The sequence below is a fragment of the Larus michahellis genome, chromosome 1 (genome assembly GCF_964199755.1).
Source record: "Larus michahellis chromosome 1, bLarMic1.1, whole genome shotgun sequence".
NCBI classification, from domain to species: domain Eukaryota; kingdom Metazoa; phylum Chordata; class Aves; order Charadriiformes; family Laridae; genus Larus; species Larus michahellis.
In genome coordinates this window covers 5,036,326-5,056,981 of record NC_133896.1, presented here as the reverse complement: position 1 = coordinate 5,056,981, position 20,656 = coordinate 5,036,326, and the positions used below count along the sequence as shown (strand labels likewise).

Below are 20,656 nucleotides of genomic sequence, written 5' to 3'. Positions count from 1 at the left end.
ATGTTTCTGCTTCGTGGGGTGTCAGAAGGTGAAGTCATGGTAAATGAGGCTTGTTGGCTGTTTCCGTGATAATTTGACAGCGTGCTGGCTCGCTTGTGGGTCATGGGGATGGTTAGATTTCCAGTATCGTCTCATACTCTGGGCACGAGGAATGAGATTTGGGGAGAACCATGGGCAAATCCTTAAATTACAGGTAGTGTGTCCTGCTTTGCCACTTGTACTACACAGCACTGTTCCTCACCAACCCGAGCATTGTGGCACCAGCCTCCCACCTGAGTTCTGTCGGGGTTTTCCCCCAAGGTATCACTCTGCTTCTCATCTCTGAGATGCACCTTTGCCCTTGGGCTGGGGGTCCAGGCTGAAACTAGTGGTGGCTTGCTTTTTCTTTCAAATTGTTGCTCCTCTCTTCAAAATAAGACATGGTTTGAAACCGCAAGTCTGCGGCCATCCAGCCAGGGACGTATTTCACCTGCCTGTAGCCATAACACCTAATAATCTCAGATAAAGTGAGACTAGACGCTTAAATTTTAGATAGGTTGTGTAGGGTGAAGTGAATCTTGTAGTGTCTGTCTAAAGGCAGAAAAAGTAAAAAAAATGTGCTTTTGGCTGTTTTCTGAGGCTCATGCGTATGTGGTGAATTTGGTAACAGCAGAAAACCCTTTAACCATTAACCAAAACTTGCATCCTCTTTTTTTTTTTTAATTGATGTGTCCCACCAGAGCTAAGAAAGAGTTGTCTTAATGATTCTTCTGTAGTGTATTAAACAATACAGTGCATGCAATGAACTGCAAGCATCATCCCTACTAATTCTCATTTTTCTGTAGAAGATGGAAAATGAAAAAAAAAAAAAAAACAAAACCGAAACCCAGAATGGATTTCTTGGACATCAGGTTCCTTTATTTGTCTTCTATGTTTTGGTGCTTTTGTTCATAGTGGATATTTGCTGTAGACTGTTGGCATTGCCAGGGAAAAAAGGTAATTGTGCAGTGAACTGGTTTATGCTTTATGTAAGAACATTGTTCTGCTGCAAATTTGCTGCATTTTACAGAGCTGTCTCCAAAGAATAGCCTTCAGAAAGCGACCCCAGGATTTAGAAGTGCAAAAAGGCACTTAGTATGTGAGATAATGGGATAGGGTTTGGAGGCGTGAGGTCAGAGCCTTGGGCACAATGTTTATACTGCCATGACATCCCCTTACAGAATAGCCCATAACTTTTAGATGTTGCTATGCCACAGACTCCGTTTGGGGCTAGCCTGTGAGATCTCAAAGAGACAGGGCATAAAAGTGCCTCTGATGCCCGTTTGCAGAGGTGAGCCAAGGGGAGAGCGTTTGGCGTTTGGATCAGGATCAGGTAACCTCCAGACCTCCTTTCCTCCCCTTGCTCCACATTCTGGCATCAGAGAGATCTGGTGCAATGCAGTATTATGTGAAAGACCCCCAGACTAATTGATAACAACTATTGGCATGGTCCAGTGTGTGCCCAACGGTGGTCAGGGATACCAAGTCAGAGTACGAACTAAGCTGATGGCTACATTGCAATAGTTCTGGCTGTGTTTATTGGTGCTAAGTTGGATGGGGATTTATCCAGGAATTCCTGCATTGTGCTTTGCAGACATACCTTTTTCCTCTTTCTACGTTTCTCTTCTGGAACTAGTACACAGGGAGCATACGAAGTGCTATGCACAGGATTTACTAGGGCGATGATGGGCAAGCAGGGCACATACATCCTGTGCCCGCAAAGATGACTAAATGCTTTCTTGGTTTTCACCCAGAGGGGTTATAGTTTGGAAGCAAATAGCTGTGCAGGTACCTGCTAAGTCCAGTTTTGTGCAGGGAATCTGGTGTACGTACCTGCGTCTCATATAGGTGCGTGCATAACCCATCTCCTGCAGTCCCACCCTGAGGTCTGTAATCTGGGCTGCTTCTGAGCACTTTGGTTAAGGTGCTGATTTTGCCTGGAAGAAACAGCTCTTACAAGATCCTGTACCTGGGTCATGGCAATCCCAGGCACAAATACAGGTTGGGCAGAGAATGGCTTGAGAGCAGCCCTGAGGAGAAGGACTTTGGGGATGCTGGTGGATGAGAAGCTCGACACGAGCAGGCAATGCGCGCTTGCAGCCCAGAAAGCCAACCACATCCTGGGCTTCATCAAAGAAGTATGGCCAGCAGGTTGAGGGAGGTGATTCTGCCCCTCTACTCCACTCTGGTGAAACCTCACCTGGAGTACTGAGTCCAGCTCTGGAGCCCTCAGCAGAAGAAGGACATGGACCTGTTGGAGTGGGTCCAGCAGAGGGCCACAAAGATAATCAGAGGGCCAGAGCCCCTCTGCTATGAGGACAGGCTGAGGGAGACAGTTGGAGTTGTTCAGCCTGGAGAACAGAAGGCTCCGAGGAGACCTTATAGCAGCCGTCCAGTACCTGAAGGGGGCCTACAGGAAGGATGGGGAGGGACTCTTTATCAGGGAGTGTAATGATAGGATGAGGGGTAACAGTTTCAAACTGAAGGAGGGTAGATTTAGATTGGATATTAGAAAGAAATTCTTTACTGTGAGGGTGGTGAGGCACTGGAACAGGTTGCCCAGAGAAGCTGTGGCTGCCCCATCCCTGGAGGTGTTCAAGGCCAGGCTGGATGGGGCTTTGAGCAACCTGGTCTAGTGGGAGGTGTCCCTGCCCAGGACAGGGGGTTGGAACTAGGTGAGCTTTAAGGTCCCTTCCAACCTGAACCATTCTATGATTATTTTCTATTATCTCTATGGGATAAAAATGGATTTAGAAATTACAATCAAAATACCAGGTTCCCCCACCCCCACCTTCCCTGAATGCTCCCAAATTGCTGATTTGAACAAGGTGTTCATTAAGACTCTTGGGTCTGAAGATTGGGAGTTTGAGCTCTCATCACACATGATGCCTCTCTCCTGCTCACTGAACATGGCGCTTAATGCAGGCGGAGGAAAAAAATAATCAAGGAACGTACGTGGAGGCTCAGGGTTAAGTGGCGAGAACCGTGGAGTTTGGATGCTCATTTTCACAGTGAGCCGCCACCCTAATGGACATTGATACTAATGATGGAGGAACCCCTGTGGTTATATGGTTTGTTCAGAGCTTTCAAACGCTGGGCATTGCCTGGCTTTCTGAAATACCTTCCAGGAAATCTCTACCTGCGTGGGTACACGTCTGAGGCCATTTAAGGCAGACATTCGTGCTTCATTTCTAATACTGTTGTTGATAACAATGAGATTTAGTTACCTCGTACCCAGAATTGAATTGGGCAGGGAGCAATGCTATTGCTACATGTAAAGAGTGTGCAGGCTTACAGTCATACGGTCTTAGGTAAGAAATTTTGGAGAAGTAGAAATTTTCGCTTGCTCTCGGTGAGACACCGTGACCTTTGTAGTGATGCATCACGTTTCCTCCTAATTTATCGCATAGGTAGCCAAGAATAAAGTCATCCCTTTTTTACACTTTTTACAGTCATCCCATTCTTTGCATTGGATGCTATAGCAAAATCAGAATAATCAGCTTTCATTCACGCCTGCAGATAGAAGAGAACAGATAACTGACCCACGTGAAAATGTTTGTGTCTGGAGGATCCTTGGCGTTCCCGAGTAAGCTGCCAGGTGGCTGCTTGTCCCGGTTTGGGTCAGGGTAATGGGGTGTTTCTGTTGTTTGGTGACTAGTCTGGATGGCAAGATTTCAGAATTGTGCTCCAGGTGAAATTAACGTTAAAAAAAAAAAAAAAAGTAGGGTTATGCATGGTAAATGCTTTGAAAAGTTGAATGCGTCATCCTTGAATGCCACTCTGTCGAGGGTGGATGGCTGCAGGTGGCTTGCAGCTCTGTTGAGAGACGAGGCGAATGAATTGGTTGCACCCCCCCATGAGGCCGAGGGTTGGGACGAGATGAGCTTCCCTCACATCTCACCATCTCCCACTTGTGTCTTGCTATCCCTCCTCCCCAGTTCCACTGCTCCTGAGGGAAAGTGGTGCCGCATCTCGGTGGTCCCTGGCCGTGCTTGCGTGAAGTCTTTGTACAGCGAAGGGACGTGACAAGTGCAAATAGAGCTGATAAATTTGCTGCTGTTCTTTATCTACGTAATCTGATTGCAATTGATAGATAATGCCACCAAGATAGAGCAGAGCTGCTTCCCATTATCAACACACTTCTCCTTTTTATCCCTTTTTTTTTTTTTAAATTTTAAATAATCCAGTGCAAGTAGAATATTGACTTTAACTGAAGGGAAGTAATTAATCACAGTACTTATGAGTAGATCATTTACTGCAGCTTGCACACAGGATAGGTACCTGAGGCCGTTGTACTCAGTCAATCAAGGCAGGCTGATACGGGTTAATGGCGCACAGGTCACCATGCTGTTGGGATTAATTAGGCAAATTTCTCTTCTGGTCTTGGGCAGTTTAACTTGTAAGCAGAAAGCCATAGCAGTGGGCTCTCAGGAGGAGTGTGTTTGTGTCCATAGTGTTGTGTTTGGGGTGAAGACAGCTGAACCTACTGCATGGAGGTGCCCCAACAGTTGCTGGTGGTGACCCTCCTGCCATTTATTTCTTGCTTGGCGAAGTGTCTTGCCAGGCTTCCTGAGCTGCAGTGAGTTAATGGAGAGGATCGCTGCAGGATCTTGAATTGTACAAAAAGGGAACTTCTTTGTAATAAAACCATAGAATGGTTTCGATTGGAAGGGATCTTAAAGATCATGTCATTCCAACCCCCCTGCCCTGGGCAGGGACACCTCCCACCAGACCAGGTTGCTCAAAGCCCCGTTCAACCTGGCCTTGAACACCTCCAGGGATGGGGCAGCCACAGCTTCTCTGGGCAACCTGGGTCAGGGGATCACCACCCTCAGAGTGAAAAATTTCTTCCTAACATCTAATCTAAATCTCCCCTCTTCCAGTTTAAAACCGTTAGCCCTCGTCCTATCACGGTAGCATCCACTCCGCCTGGCTGCACGCACACACACGCTTTTCTCCCATAGCATCTCACATCCACATCCTTTCCTTCTTCCACATGTAGTTCCCACAGCTGGGTTGGAGACAGAGCACAGGCCAGAGCAAGCTTCAAGAAATGAAAAGCAACTCCCAAACCACCCGCTGCTTTTTTATTGTTAAAAAGATAACAGTTAATTAAGGACTAGAGAAACCCGGGGGGAATAGCGTGTGTGTCTGTGAAGGACTCGAAGGCTGTTGGGAAGTAAAGTCTCCTGTGGACAATGAGACAATTTTTTGCATGTGAACTTGCTCGTTTTGACTGAGGGGAATAGAAGTCGATCATTTCTAGAAACGCTGAATGGCAGCAGGCAGGGTAACAGTCACATTATACTGAAATTCAGTTTAATTGCATAGAAGAAACTGTAAGGGAATTCTTCAGGTGAAAACCTAAAGCATGTGTTCATGCCTTTCTTCGGTTTTACTTCTCTTTACTTTTTCGAATCAAGGGGTGCTCTCCCATGCAAAATTGAGTGTGCAAGGATCGAAGTTCACGCATCGGCCCTTTCTTGGGTCAAGACCATAAAAAGTGCAAAATGGGTAGTCTTCTTTCAGGAATGGGATCAGGATGTTTTGGATAGCCTGGAAAACCAGAGCTCATGAAGTATTTTAAAGACAATTAAAAAAATCATGCAGAGTATTCTTATTATATGAAGTAGCTCATGTGGGCTAAGCAAGTAAGATTAATTCAAAGTTTACACATTTTCAGTTTTATTTATTAAAAATTATTAGATAATTAACAGTTATAAGAGGTAGTAGATCAATCAGTAGTTCAAAGCAGCATCTTCTGACAGTATGCAAGAGCTACTCATTCTCCTACAGATATCACTCTTCCTTCTAACATCTGTTTTATTCGCCTGTTGTGAATTCGTATGAATGGGACCGCAGTGTGCTGCTGACCCCAGGAATGTTATTGAGCACATGTATTCTTTGATGGACAGTTGCTTATAACTTCTAGTTTCCATGAAAAACCCCTACATATAATTTTTTCTTTGAAGACTTTCCATATTTAAGACAGGTGTATAGGAGGTGATGCCTGAGCTCTGAAGTTGCTATCTTGTGATATTTGTGGCTGCATCATCAGGAAATCAGATCAACAGCTTTTGATGCACTTTTTTTTTTTTTCCTTTTTTGCACTGCATTTTCATTACTTTGTGATCCAGTTCAAGTCACAGAGCTCTGCTGGTGTGAGAACAGAAGATTGTTTGAAGTTTTAAGAAAGTAAGTTGTTTGAAGATTTCTCCAGCCCCATTTGGCTTTTTCCAGGCAGCCTACAAAAGAATCCAAAATGAGCAGTCATTTTTATAGTAAATGCCATTAAATCACTAAGTAGCTTTTTAAAAAAATATTTTTTTTATTTATTTTGTTTTGGAAGTTCCTAAATAATCCTGGGGGATCTTTGTAGGGTAAGCAAAGTTCCCTGCCCTGAAGGACTTGGGGATGGTTCCAAAGCGTTGTAGATGCAGCCTGAGCCCTTTGCTTCGGGGCAGAGAGGGGGATCCTGGAGCAGGGGCAGCACTCACTCCCCCATCCCATTGCCACATCCAGTCTGGTTAAGGACAGACATAGTTCAGCAAGCCAAGTGAGAATGTTTGGATTCAGTCATTTGCTGTCAAAATGCCGTTTGATCAAAATGGAAATATTTTGTGAGAACATGTCGCTTTTGACAAATTGTTTTGATGGGTGAAGTCTAAACAAATTTTTGTAGCGTTCTATGTTATTTTGATATAAAGACATCTCATTTTGACTCTATCATTTAGACCTCTATGACATAGTTATAAAATTTATAGGTTAAGACTTTCATATCATATAAATACTGCATCAAATGTGCAACAACTTTAAAAGGAAGGAAATATCAATTTTATAAGGTTTCTATATTTTCGCAACATGCTACTTACCTTTTCAAAAACTGCATATCTTAAATATATATAATTTCTGTATGTAAACTTTTGAACATTCTGAATTCATTGTTTAGAAAATATCCTGATATGTTAGTTTATTTCATAATGGCGTGACAAGAATTGCCCAGGTTCTGTCCAGCTATAATTCCTCTTCGTGAACAGTTTTTGTTCATTCCAATCCTAGGAAGGGGTTAAATTATTGATAATTAGAATATTTACCACAATGAGAGTGTTGTGACTTAGCAGCCTTATCCCAAAGATTTTAAACCATTTTATAAAGCTGTTTAAGATGCTGTTCTGCACTTCACATATGAGAAAATCGAACCTCTGTTGTTTAGAGGTTGATGGGGTCCAGTGGGGATTCTCTAGTAGAGGTGTCGACAGGTTGCTGGTGATCCTGGGTTATTAAAAAAAACCCAAACAACATGAAAACATTTTTTTTCTAACGATTTTTTTTTTCTAAAGTAAGGACAAAGATGAACATCAGTTGATGTTATTACTTGTCTTGGACCCTGTTACTGGTGGCAGCAGCTCACATCCTCTCAGGTGGGCTAGTGTTGTCCCCATGTCTTCAAGCTTGTGCTTCATGTGCTCAAATGCTAGCTATGTAGGTGGGCATGGATATTCAATCATGCATTATGTGTTGTTTTGTATTATCGTTATTGCTGACACCAAGCTGAGTGGTGCGGTTGACCCACCTGAGGGACAGGATGGCGTCCAGAGGGACCTGGACAGGTTTGAGAATTGCATCTGTGTGAACCTCATGAGGTTGAACAAGGCTAAGTGCAGGGTCCTGCACCTGGGTCGGGGCAATCCCTGATATCAATACAGGCTAGGGGATGAAGGGATTGAGAGGAGCCCTGAGGAGAAGGACTTGGGGGTGCTGGTGGGTGAAAAGCTGGACATGATGAGCTGGCAATGAGCGCTCGCAGCCCTGAAAGCCAACTGTATCCTGGGCCGCATCAAAAGAAGCGTGGCCAGCAGGGCAAGGGAGGGGATTCTGCCCCTCTGCTCTGCTCCGGTGATACCCCACCTGGAGCACTGAGTCCAGCTCTGGAGCGCTCAGCACAGGAAAGACATGGACCTGTTGGAGTGGGTCCAGTGGAGGGCCATGAAAGATGATCAAGGGGCTGGAGCCCCTCTGCTGTGAGGACAGGCTGAGAGAGTTGGGGCTGTTCAGCCTGAAGAGAAGGCTCCAGGGAGACCTTATAGTGGCCTTCAGTACCTAAGGGGGGCCTACAGGAAAGGTAGGGACAAACTTTTTAGCAGGGCCTGTTGCAATAGGACGAGGGTAATGGTTTTACACTAAAGAAGGAACTTTTCTATGGTGGAGGTGATGAAACACTGGCCCAGGCTGCCCCAAAACGTGGTGGATGCCCTGTCCAGGGAAAGATCCCAGGTCAGGTTGGATGGGGCTCTGAGCAACCTCATCTAGTTGAAGATGTCCCTGCTTATTGCAGGGGGGTTGGACTAGATGGCCTTTGAAAGCCCCTTCCAACCCAAACCATTACATGATTCTGTGATCACGCTTTATGTATTATTTTGAAGTAATGGCATGCTACTTGCTCCCTGGTCCCTGGTGGCTGGAAGCATGGTCTTGGGCTGCTCAGCTTCTGTTTGTGCTTCTTATGCCTTCCCTTGTCTCTGGGAAGGGCAAGTGTATCCCAGGGTATGTAAAGGTGTTTCTGAGGTGTAGCTTATTTAGGTGCTGTAACCCTTGTCAGTTGAGGGAGCGCTTTGGGAGAAAAATAAATCATAGAAAGGCAAAAAAAAGTGCATGTTCTTTCCATTGTCTTCTCAGTCTTTCAGATTTCTAGGTTTTTCCTGTGCTTTGCAGTGTACTGTTTGTGGGGAAAAAAAACCCAACAAAACAAACCAAAAAACAAACGAACAAACAAAATAAGGATTTTTGTATGAACTCATGACCCTGGGAGAAGTGGCTTTAAGAAAAAAAGCAACTACTAGGAGTCTAGATAAAATCCCAAGAGTTGGTAATGTGATAATAGTGTCTCATATTCACTGAATGAGCCTGTGACTCAGTGCTTTCATGGGACTGTAAATGTTCTTTTAATCTCTTATTTCTCTAGAGAGGCAGATAAATCTGAACCCATTATTCGCTGTGGCTGAGGCAGGGCTCAGAGATTTACAGGATCGTGGGGGCAGCCAGTTGTGCACCGGGAACGAAGCTGCCATCCTGGCCATCCACGGGGATTACAGGGATGCGGTGATGGAGGGGTTACAGTGCCCTGACCTTTTTCGACCATTATTTGCGTGGCTTTCATGGTCACAGCTTAAGGGGAAAGGGCTGGTTTTGGGCAGCTGATGGTGAAAACCTGGTGCGCGGTGGGGGGTGCTAATGGTACTCTGCACTTCAACCACTGGCCAGGCTGAAGCAGCCCCTGGTCTTCAGCTGCTGTTGTGGTGCCCAGGTTTGGAACAGTCAGCTCCAGCTAGAGCCGGAGTCTTTCGCTTGGGAAAATGAGAGGAATGAGGAAAAGTGGGAAAACGGCAGGGATTCGAAAGGAGAGAGGAATGGGAGTCAGAGAGGTTGGGGGCAGGGTGAATCAAGTAGAGAGAGAAGTGGGAAGAATTAGTATTATTTGGAGGGCTATTGAGTGTGACCCGTTTTTTGATGAGTTTCAGCCCTGTGGAAGGGGAGCTCAGTTTTATAACCTGTACCGTCACTTCTGTGGAAATAAATAGAGTCTTAATTTGGAGGAGTCCTTTTCCTTTCTAATTAAAGAATCTGCTGTAATGTCTGCTAAACTAGAAGCTGCTCTCTGAAATGAGTATTTTTCATTGAAGGAGGCAGGAGAGCTTTACGTTTTCCTGCAGGAGACGCAAAGGTAGTGTGCCGCAAAGACTGCAGCGAAGCAGGGATACTTGGTTTTCACTTTTGTGGGTGTGGATAATTTCACCCAGGTCAGTTAGGAGGAGGCAAAGCCTGGGCTCAACCAGCCCAGCCCAGCCCAGTGGTGAGTCTGGGAAGTGGTGCACCACCACAGCTGCTCTTCAGGAACTGGGGAGGGAGAAGTGGGATCTTTCTCAGGTTTTTCTGTAGTGGTCTAGATCCAGATGGATTTTCCTCTCGGAGCAGTTAGTCCCGCATGAGTGCAATCTGGAGCAGAGCTATTGGTACCACTGCGGATACACCTTGGCTCAGCAATGTGCGGATCTGGTCTCTCTTTTGGGCTGCTTTGCTCCAAGGCAGGTGGTTCTGTGGCATTTTTATGGTAGGAAGATTCTTTAAAGCCTTTGGCCTTGGAGCTGCAGGGATGTGAAAACAACCAACCCGTGCCAGCTCCAAGATGAACTGAACCCGATCCAAAGGAAACCGGCACATCTGCCTACACAAGCTCCAGCTCCGCACGGGGCTGTGGTGTCGCCTGCTAAACCTGGAAAGAAAAGTAGTTACAAAAGCACTGGAATTTCAGGAGCATCACTTTGTGATGCATGCCTTGCGTTTGGGCTGTACTGTGTCTAACATGGTGCAAGCTCTGACCGATGCTTTTTCCATGGTGAGAGTGTCGCTAATACCTGTCTCTCCTCTCTGGATTATCTCGTGTTTAATCGTTCGGTTCAGCTCGTGCTCTGGCTTTTGCCTCAGTGGGATCACTGAACTGAGTCTTCTTTTTCTGCTACCGTGTCTCTACTTCTCTTGAATAATTTCAGGATGGGGCCAGACTCTTTTCAGTGGTGCCCAGCGACAGGACAAGAGGTAATGGGCACAAACTTGAGCATAGGAAGTTCCATCCCAACGTGAGGAGGAACTTCTTTACTTTGAGGGTGGCAGAGCCCTGGCACAGGCTGCCCAGAGAGGTGGTGGAGTCTCCATCTCTGGAGACATTCCAAACCCACCTGGACGCGTTCCTGTGCCACCTGCTCTGGGTGACCCTGCTCTGGCAGGGGGTTGGACTGGATGATCTCCAGAGGTCCCTTCCAACCTCTATCATTCTGTGATTCTGTAATTTCGACACGCTATGATAAATTTGACGGCAGCTGGCCCCCGGGGTCTCAGACCATTGCACAATCTCATATTGGTCACTTCTCTGCACAGCAGACCCCATGCAGGGCCACGGGACTGGCACTAAGATGGGTCTGTTACTCACAGCAATAGTGGGATTCTCGGCCAAGCTGGGCCCTCGTAGAACACCAAAGCCTTATGCTCTAGAGGACTAAACGGTGTGATTATGTTACTGTTGTCTTGGTCAGGCAAGCTGTTGCTGCTTCAGATATGATTTCCAAAGTAGCTTCAATGTAACTAGAATATCTCAAATGCGTTCTTGGTGTTAGGCCTATTTGGAGCCCCATTGTGGGGTGGGTGACAGTCCCTTTACAAGGTGCCATCTTTGCAGATGAGCTGTGCCTGGTGAGGGAAGGGTGGGCATGCAAAGGGACGGGGAGCTCTCCGTGCTTACCCCTGCTTGGAGAGAATTTGTGGATTGCTAAAAGTCTTCCTCCTGGTTTTGTCAGCTCCCTGGATTGTGAAGAAGGAGGGATGTTTCCTCCTATGCCATCCAGGCAGAAGAACCAGGAACTTTCTTACTATGAAGATTTCTTACCACCTTTGAGTCTGTGCAACTCAGTAAAAGCTAGGGTGGCATGAATTAGGGTCACATTAATCGTGTGCTCTTAAATTACTGCTTGTGCCCATCACACTTCATGGTTGGAGGGGGCTTGTCAGAGTATTTCCATTTGAAGGTTTGAAGGACACGTTTTGTCCTCTGTGGCTTTTGGCTTTTGTACAAGGACCTACTTCCCTGCACAAAATGATTCTCTGAAAAAGATTAATGAGATTTCTTTTGTTTTATTTCTTGTGTGCATGTCTCCCCTGGCTCCCACAGCACCTCAGGTGTTTGCTGAGATCCTGGAGGTGCATTCAGCTTGACAAGTTCTGGGTGGGGGAGGTTCACAGAGGTCTTCTGGGAAGATGGATCCATTGAGAAGTAGAGAAAACATGGGTATCTGAACCCCATGGACCACTCCTGACTCACTGAAGTTATTTAAAGGAGGAAAAATTGTTTTGAAAGTAGCAATATTAGTGGAGCTTAGGTCCCCATGGAACAGAATCCTTTGTCCTGTCCACCTTCCTGTCCCATCGGTTGGCCAGCCGGCTGCAGATGGGCTCTAAAAGCAAAGTTCTTCCAGCCCGTCTGCAGTAGGAGAGGTTTAGTTGGGTCTTTTGCTGTAGCAAACAAGCAAAAATGTGAATTAGCCACTGAAATGTAGTGCTTTGGTTCGCAGGTGCTGAGCCTGATACACCAGAGAAGCACCAGGGTTGCTGGAGATGGATGCTGAGGTTGGGCACCCATGCATTACACTGCCAGCTATTCGCATTTACCCAGCGGATTTTCCTTTGTTTGAATATTCTTGTTTAACATTTTGCTTGGTCCTCGAAGGCTTTTGCAGATATCGTGGTGATTCAGATTCACTTCATTACTACTAAAAATTAATATTTGTGTTGTAATGACTTGAACTGTAGTACCGAGAAGGATGATTGCCCTCTATAGGCACAGGAAAAAGTGCAAATACCTGTTCCTAAAACTTCCAGTGCAATCTATTCTCTCTCAGACGTTTTCAGAGTCCTTTCATCTACACCACAATAGAAGAATAAAATGAAGTGAAACACCAGATATTAGATTTGTTTGTGGAGGATGGCTCTGAAACCACTCAGAAATGGCGAGTAGCTTGTTTTTTCAGCTCAGTCTGTTTAGTCTGAAAACAAATGTTACTTTGGCGCTACTGGACTTTGGAAGCCCGTAATCTGGATTTGAACGTGGAGAGGGGCCCCGTCTTATTTAGGTGTCAAAAAGCCGTGAGGTGCAAGTCTTTTAAAAAGGACAAGGGATTTTTTTTTTTTTTGAGAGGCATTAGAAGGAGAACTGACTGACAGCAAGATCTGTGAATCGGGCACCGTTGAGACATCTCAAATCAGGCATCTGGAAATGGAGGCCCCTGAAATCTGTTGTCAACTTTGAAAAAACTATTCCCCCCCTCGCCCCTCCCCCCCCCCACCTCCTGCCAGCTTTGAAAGTTCCAACCGTGTTCTTTTTATCACATTTGTCATTCCTTAGTAATGAAGCTCTGGCATTCAAAATCTGGCTGACAACTTTGTGGGTATGAGCCAAAATGAAGTTCAACTTGCACCTTTCTCCGATGCACCCAGTGCTGTTCGCAGCGAGAGGCAGAAGTCTCGACTAGAGGGACTCCAGTCTCATTCATTACGGCAACTACTGTCTTCTCGCTGATGCCAAACTTAAGCTTGTTTTCTTTATCCTAATGTAGGAGGACAGGAACTGATGAGGTATACGCAACAGAAATGCTGAGAAAGTGTCATATATAAACCATTTCTTCTCAGGCTATTCCTTCATCTTAAATAATGGAAAGGTCATAAATCTCCTGGAAATCATGCAAAATCAGTGCTGCAAAAGACTTAGAGTGGTTCCAGGCTACCTTCAGTGTTATTTTATAAAGGCTCAAGTCCAGCGCTTTAACTGTGCTAATTTTAAATACATTTAAATGGACTTTTAAAGTCATTTAGATCTATAAACTGAATGTGTAGTTCAGGTGACATTGAGAGAACTGGCTTTTGGGGGAGGAGCACAACTCAGAAATGAGGTCTGATGTACAGTCTGCTGGACACGGCTTCTGTCTTTGTCGTTGGCCAACTGTATGGAATACATAAGGTATTTAGGGTATAAACTGAGTATGGGCCAGAGTCCATGTGTGCCGAGCACCCACGCAGGAAGCAAGCCTGACCATGAGCATGTGCATCCGGCTCTGGAGCGCCCAACATAAAAAGGACATGGACCTGTTGGAGCGGGTCCAGCAGAGGGCCATGAAGATGATCAGAGGGCTGGAGCCCCTCTGCTGTGAGGACAGGCTGAGAGAGTTGGGGTTGTTCAGCCTGGAGAAGAGAAGGCTCCAGGGAGACCTTATACCCCCTTCCAGTACCTAAAGGCGGGGTGGGGAGGAACTCTGGATCCCTTTCCCCACTAGGAAAGGTGGGGAGGGACTCTGGATCAGAAAGTGTAGAGACAGGACAAGGGGTAACAGTTTTAAACTGAAAGAGGGGAGATTCAGGTTTGATATTAGGAAAGTAGTCTTTACTGTGAGGGTGTTGAGACACTCTCCCAGGTTGCCCAGAGAAGCTGTGGCTGCCCCATCCCTGGAGACATTCAAGGCCAGGTTGGACGGGGCTTGGAGCAACCTGGTCTAGTGGGAGGTGTCCCTGCCCATGGCAGGGGGGTTGGAACAAGATGATCCTTAAGGTCCCTTCCAACCCGAACCATTCTATGATTCAAACGGTCTTTGGGAAAACCCAGTGCTCCCTCTCTGAATTGCTTTAATGGAGTCTTTGGTAGCAAATGGCTTGAGGATGCATTTTGAGAAGCTTTTTTTTCTCCTTGTCTGGAGGTAATAGTGGCAATATTTGTGCTCACGTTACTGTTTGCATTTGCAGTCTGAAGTCCTCCTGCTCTAACCACTGAGATTGCACCTTCTCATAGGTCCCACAGCTCAGGTTCTGCATGGTCAAGGCATCGTGGTAGCTGACAGCCGTCTCTGGGAAAGGCTGTGAAGTCACAGTCAACGAGCTTTTAAAACATTTAGAAATTCCACCCTGATGTGTGTGAAAACGCAAAGTGCTTCAGACCGGTTTGCTCTTAGTTGACTAACGTGGTATTTCCCTAAAGCGTGGAGCAAAGGACTCTGCTTCCTTTGAGCAAAACATGAGGGCTGCTGTCATTTAATTATTTTGGAGCTACGCTGGTTAATTATAGCCGTTCCCAGCCTCCCCTGTGGGGTAATGGTCTTTTAAACCATGTATCCAGTTGTTTGTTCAGAGGAAACATTTTAATTTTGAAATGTTTGTGATTTTTCCCTTCTATAGGTGTTGCTGTGTTAGCAACGTAACTGTATTACTGTTGGTTGTCTAACATATAGGTAAGATTTTTGGGAGAGAAAAATGTTTCTGATGTAATTTAATTCCTATTTACAGGCAGGTGGAGTTAAAGTCTGGTTTCTGATTGCACAACGTGCTTGAAGAGGCGTCTGAATCTCTGAAGCTGCGCTTTGCTGAATTGCCTTTTGGTGCCCAACTTTTACTGATTTGAACAAGAATTGAACGAGACTTTGTTGCCCCTGGGATTCATTTATACATTTCAGATCAAATCTCATGAAACTATGTAGATACGGATCCCTGAAGTAACACAGGCTTACAGTGTTTTGCTCAAAAATTATTAATTTTGTTCAAAAATGAAATAGAAGTTTTTTGATAAATCCTTTAAGTCTTTCTTCTTGCAAGTGTATTGATTTGGTAGCTGCCAGAATGATGTTTTCAGGGTTGATTCTTGTGCTTTGTGGGGGCAAGCACCTGGAGTTTCTCTTGTCCTGTCAAGGAACTGAACGTTTGCACTGCTTTTTTTTTCCTCTGAGGTTGTTAGTGAACATACAAAGGGACTTTATAAATCATATCTGAGCCTATGTGGTAAGCAGGAAACGAGTGGTTACACAAGCAGTGGCCAGTTTTGAACGGGAGAGATGGAGATGATAAGCCATGCTGTTGTAAATCACCGTCAGTGGCTACAGTGGAAAAACACCTTCCCGTATTTTGGGATGTAGCCATGGGCATGGGTTCCCTAAGGAACTGAAAAACAAACAGCTTTTCTCCTGGTCTGGATTGCAATTCTATCCAAAACTTTAGAGCTGGTAAACCTCAAGGAAATGTCTTTAAAATACATGTGGGTAGTCCATTGCAGTCTGCTGTGCTAAGCATTTCTTTTCTTTCCTCGCCCTCCCCAGCAATCAAAGAGAAATACATGGACTGGACAGAGTTTCTCATCCATGATTTGACCGGCGCCCGGACTGCACCTGCAAATTTACTGGAAGGCGTATGTATTAGATTGCAGTTTCTATCCCATACGGCGTCGCGGTGTGCATGCTGCAGTGTTTGCGCTCCCGGCATGCAGGGCTGTGTGCTTGCAGCGTCTGTGTGCCGGCAACGGAGGCTGATCCAGCGCTGGCCAAAAGCTGGTCGCAGCGTTGCCTTGCCTCTGCTGGCTCTGCTTCTGACCCACTGATGGGTAGTTTGTTTTGCCATTAAGCTGGGAGATACTTAGAAAGTTGGGTACTCGAGTTGGGTCGTGGTTTAACCCCAACCAACGAGTAGGACCACGCAGCCGCTCGCTCACTCCCCTGATTGGGATGGGAAAGAGAATCAGAAGAGTAAAAGTGAGGAAAAACTTGTGCGTTGAGATAAAGACAATTTAATAAGTATAGCAAAAGCTGTGCACACAAGCAAAGCAAAATAGGAATTCATTCACCGCTTCCCAGCAGCACGCAGATCATAGAATCATAGAATGATTGGAGTTGGAAGGGACCTTAAAGATCATCTAGTTCCAACACCAGTGTTTTACTGACAGTATTCTCATCCCAAATCTAAAACATAGCACCATACCAGCTGCTAGTAAGAAAGTCAACTCTATCCCAGCTGAAACCATGACAGCGGTGAAGGAGAGCGTTGAGGAAGTCCGTAGGAAGGAGGACACAGCCCTGTAGTGCTCCATTAGATCCACCAAACTGATGACTTGAGCTTTCAAGTCAGGACACAGGATGAAGAGAAGGTTTAGGAGGTTGATGGGGAGCACTGTCAGGTTTAGGTGCACATGGAAGTAGCTCCCCCAAGGACATTCCCTCCACCTAAACACAGCAGTCAGATTTAGCAGGGAAATTGGGTGAGGTGGCCTCTGTTGTTGGTAGTCAGGAGAGAAGGGGCTGGTTTTTTTTTTTTTTAGATGAACCCATATGAGAGCCCAGTCTGTGCCGCAGATTCACAGGGCGACTTGCACCTGGGGCAGCCTCAGTTTGCCTTGAGATCTCGGACAACAATCCCAAAGAGTAACCTTGAAACCATGGGAGCAGGGCACCTTCTCCATCAGGACCTGCCCTGCTCTCCTGTGCAGGCATTTGGAGAGGAGACAGCCTGTCCTGCAGGAGATAATTCTCTGTACCCCTCTGTAGTTAGGCTGGGAGTAAAGGCATACAGGTGGTTTACCTTTGTGTAAGCACTTGTGTTGGCTTTTTGGAAGCAATTGTGCATCCAGGCACCATTTTTGATCACTTTTTCCCTGGTGACTCTCACCTGCCGCAGCTGCATCCATTTTTCCACATGCCCGTGTAGTACGAGCTGCCTGGCAGACAGAATTAATTAATTTTTCTCCGCAATCTGTTAGCCAAACAGCCCTTGCACGCCCGAAATAATGCCCGTCCTCAGTTCTGCTGCATCCCCGTTGCTGGACCACTCCCAGGTGGTGTATGCAAAAAGCTGGTGGTGTCCAACACCCATCTCTGGGGTATGCCAGCGCCCTTGCGGACCTCGCCATTCCCTTTCCACAGGCAGAGAAAAGAGGCAGCCCCGGGCAGAAATGCAGAGACAGAAAAGTGCGTTGGCCTGAAACAGTTTCTGACCCTTTTCTGGTGTTTTATGCAATATATATACGCTTAGCGCTGTCTGTGTCGTGCAATGAATGTAACCCCCTGTTGAGACTTGCTGTTCGTGAGCGCTGCAGATTGTTGTTATATTGTTAAATCAATATGTAGTGATACTTTTTTTTTTTTTTCCCCTTTTTACATGCTAGCTATGCATATAAAGAGTTCTTGCGTTATGGTAAATGTTAATATTTCATGTGAGCCAATTATTAATCTTAGCCATTCAGTTCTCAGGGGTAAGTGACAACCCATTGGCTTAAAATTTAGCACACAAATCAGAGGAGCAATATTCGCTGTTATACAGCCAGGGATTTATTATAATAAGTTAAATCATTACACCACCATTTCATATTAAAGAATGGTTTGTTGCAATGAAGCAGTTGTATGAGAGGAAAAAAGAACAACATTAAAGTAGATTTCTATTATATTATTAAATTCTGACACTGCATTTTGCCATGAAATTATATTTGAAGAGTTTATATAGGTGCTCGTATCTAACGCTATAGAGGAGTGGCTTATAATGGCAAATATATTGTTCTGAGTAATATCTATTATTCCCAGAGCTGGTGAAAATTGTACATGTGATAAGGTTTTAGTTAATTTTAATTACATTTTTTACCAAATTCTCATTCTGTTGCCTGCATTGTTGGGTTAAGAGAGATGTAGTGAAAATCAGTTGCATTTCAAATATTTGAATCTTTTCAAAATTCAATAGGAAAGGGAACTTTTTTGAAAAATAAGGCTTTCTCCTCTTTTTTTCTAGCTACTCCTAGAAAGAACCATCCTGGGCTGGCTCTGATTTACAGAATTAATATTTGAAAAAATACTGTGAAAGGTTTATATTATTTAAGTAGAAGTGGGACAAAAACACAGGAAAAAAGAAGTCCTTGCTTTTAATATATTTTGCCTGTGCTTAGCATCTCCTTTGGGGACCGGTGCTCCCCTTTTGGGGTGTTTTTTTAGTGCTGCTCTTAAAGCCTTGCAATTGAGAAGTTGCATAAGTATTGGAAGTTGCCTTTAATAAAAAAAAAGAAGAAATCTAACCGTTGTGTTAGTGGAGAAATGTTTGACAACACAGAGATGCTCACAATCACAACACAAAAACACTGAGCCCCAACGGTGTCGTTCTGCAAAGCATCTCATGGTTTTTTAATGTCTGCGGTTGGCAGCTTTGCAGGTGTAAAGTTAAGCACATGTGTAAATAGCTGCAAAACTGGGATCACCAAAAATGCATTGTGTAAGCAAATAACCTCAGTCACTGGCATTTCTTGGGCATGGTGGCTTGACCCAGCAACTCCTGTGTGCCTTGGGCTTTGATCCCAAGACCACTTAAGGTGGTGGGAACCTGCCATTGGTTTTGGGCTTTGGAATAACCACCATAGACTCCTGCATCCATGGCTGTGGGGAGTAGTTTGCTCTATGTGCCAGTAGGAATGAGGTAAAGCCTTTGGTGGGAAAGATCAGTGCACAGAGGGGTGACGCCCAAAGTGGTTGCCTCTTAGCTTAATGCCAGTGTCCAGTCCTATGATTGGTTCTTATCAGCTGCAATCAATGAGAATTTGGTTTGAAATCCTCCAATATAATTGGGCTTTGAGTTATTCAGCAGCATCCTAAGTGGATGTGCCTTATGAGCTGTTCCACCTTTTATTATTCTTTTTTGTTGTTGTTGATGATGTCGGTTGAGAAATTAGCACAACTGTTGTTTTCTGTTTTACTTCTGAATTTGCACTTGGAAGACATTGGGTAAAATAGAAGAAGAACAGACTGTTTGCTGATCGCTTGGATGATGGTGTGAAAAACAAAAATAATCTTCTGCTGTCATCTGTTTCCTTGAGAAGTCTTCAAATAAAGTTTAAAATAAGGAGTTTTGCTTCTATTCAAACAGCCTCTGCGAGGAAAAAACCCTGTAGACCTCATTACAGTTGATTCCTTAATAGAGCTGCAGGATTCCCAGAATCCCTTTCAGTACTGGATAGTTAGTGTGGTTGAAAATGTTGGAGGAAGATTACGCCTTCGCTATGTGGGATTGGAGGAGACTGAATCCTATGACCAGTGGTTGTTTTACTTGGATTGCAGACTTCGACCAGTCGGTTGGTGTCAAGAGAATAAATACAGAATGGACCCACCTGCAGGTAAAGAGCTTCCTAAAAATACTGTCTCGCTTTGTCGCATTTACTGATGTTTTGAAATACTCGTGCAACCCATTTCTTCTCCAGCATTCACATTGCTTTGACAGTAGTTTCTCGCTATAACACAGATGGGATGTGGGAGCCATCTAATTTGGGTTCAAAGCGGGTCAGGTAAACTGTATTAAATTTATTTAAGAAATTCAGTTTAGTTTAGCTCACTCCTGGAAGGAAGCAGTGTCCAATAAAAGTAGTTTTGTGCTGTTTTCCACCAAGAAGCAGAGCTGATGGGGATAATTCAAGGATGTGCCTGCTGGCCCAGCCCTTTTCAGTGGTGTTTTGGTGGCCAGGTCTTCCTGGTGGAGGCCTCACTAGAAACCATTCTTCTGCTGTCCCAAACAAGTCCTAGGTGACGCCTCTCAGCATTTTGGAGCAAATAGGCTCCATTTTCTTTTCCCTCAAGCAAAGACCTCTTGCCCCTTTATCTTTCCACGGCCACATACATTTCTCTTGGGTAGCAGTAGACCACCATGAAATTTCTTGAGGCTGAAAAAAGTGTTTTGGGACCTTCCTGGTGCCTCTAACGCAGGTCTTTCATATTCTGCTGTAACATCGCTGTACATCTGCCAAGTGAGACCTGCCTTTGTATGTAGCCAGTCAGAAGGTGCAGTGAAGGTGCTGGGTTTGTCTGCCTGTTCATGTCAACCTGCCCATCAAGGGGTTATGGAATGTATATTGCTAGAAGTAAAGAAAATACTCATTTGAGTAAGGGTAGATGGGGTCTTTCAGATTTAAAAGACCACAGATTTTGTCCTGCATTTTCTCCAAGGGAGGGAAGTGTCTGCAAGTCAGACCAGATTCAACATCAGGAGACTGCAACTTGGAGAAGCAGCTCTCTAGAGTTGAGTTTAGTGTTCAAACCAGCTTGGATGGAGAGAGATAGGGACTGCAGATAAGCCAATCTAACATCAGAAACTGGAAGTCAGAAATCCAGGGCTAGGAGAAGTTCAAGGGACAGGAGCCAGGCAGAAAAGTGAGGCTGGGCAAGAGCAGAGTTTAGGGGTCAGCTGGAATCAGACTCCAAACAGTGGGACTGGGTTTGGCAAAAGGAGCAGGATCAAACGAGCAGACCAAGAAGGAGTACAAAGC

At 45.1% G+C, this 20,656-nt stretch overlaps 1 protein-coding gene across 1 annotated transcript in view; it reads left to right on the top strand.

Annotated features, from left to right (window-relative positions):
• SFMBT2 (Scm like with four mbt domains 2) overlaps positions 1 to 20,656 on the top strand; it is a 122,870-nt gene that overhangs the window by 40,360 nt on the left and 61,854 nt on the right. The window contains exons 5-6 of the mRNA XM_074573219.1: positions 15,696 to 15,784; positions 19,267 to 19,513. Coding sequence (XP_074429320.1) covers positions 15,696 to 15,784; positions 19,267 to 19,513 — 336 coding nt within the window. The remainder of the gene's footprint in view (positions 1 to 15,695; positions 15,785 to 19,266; positions 19,514 to 20,656) is intronic.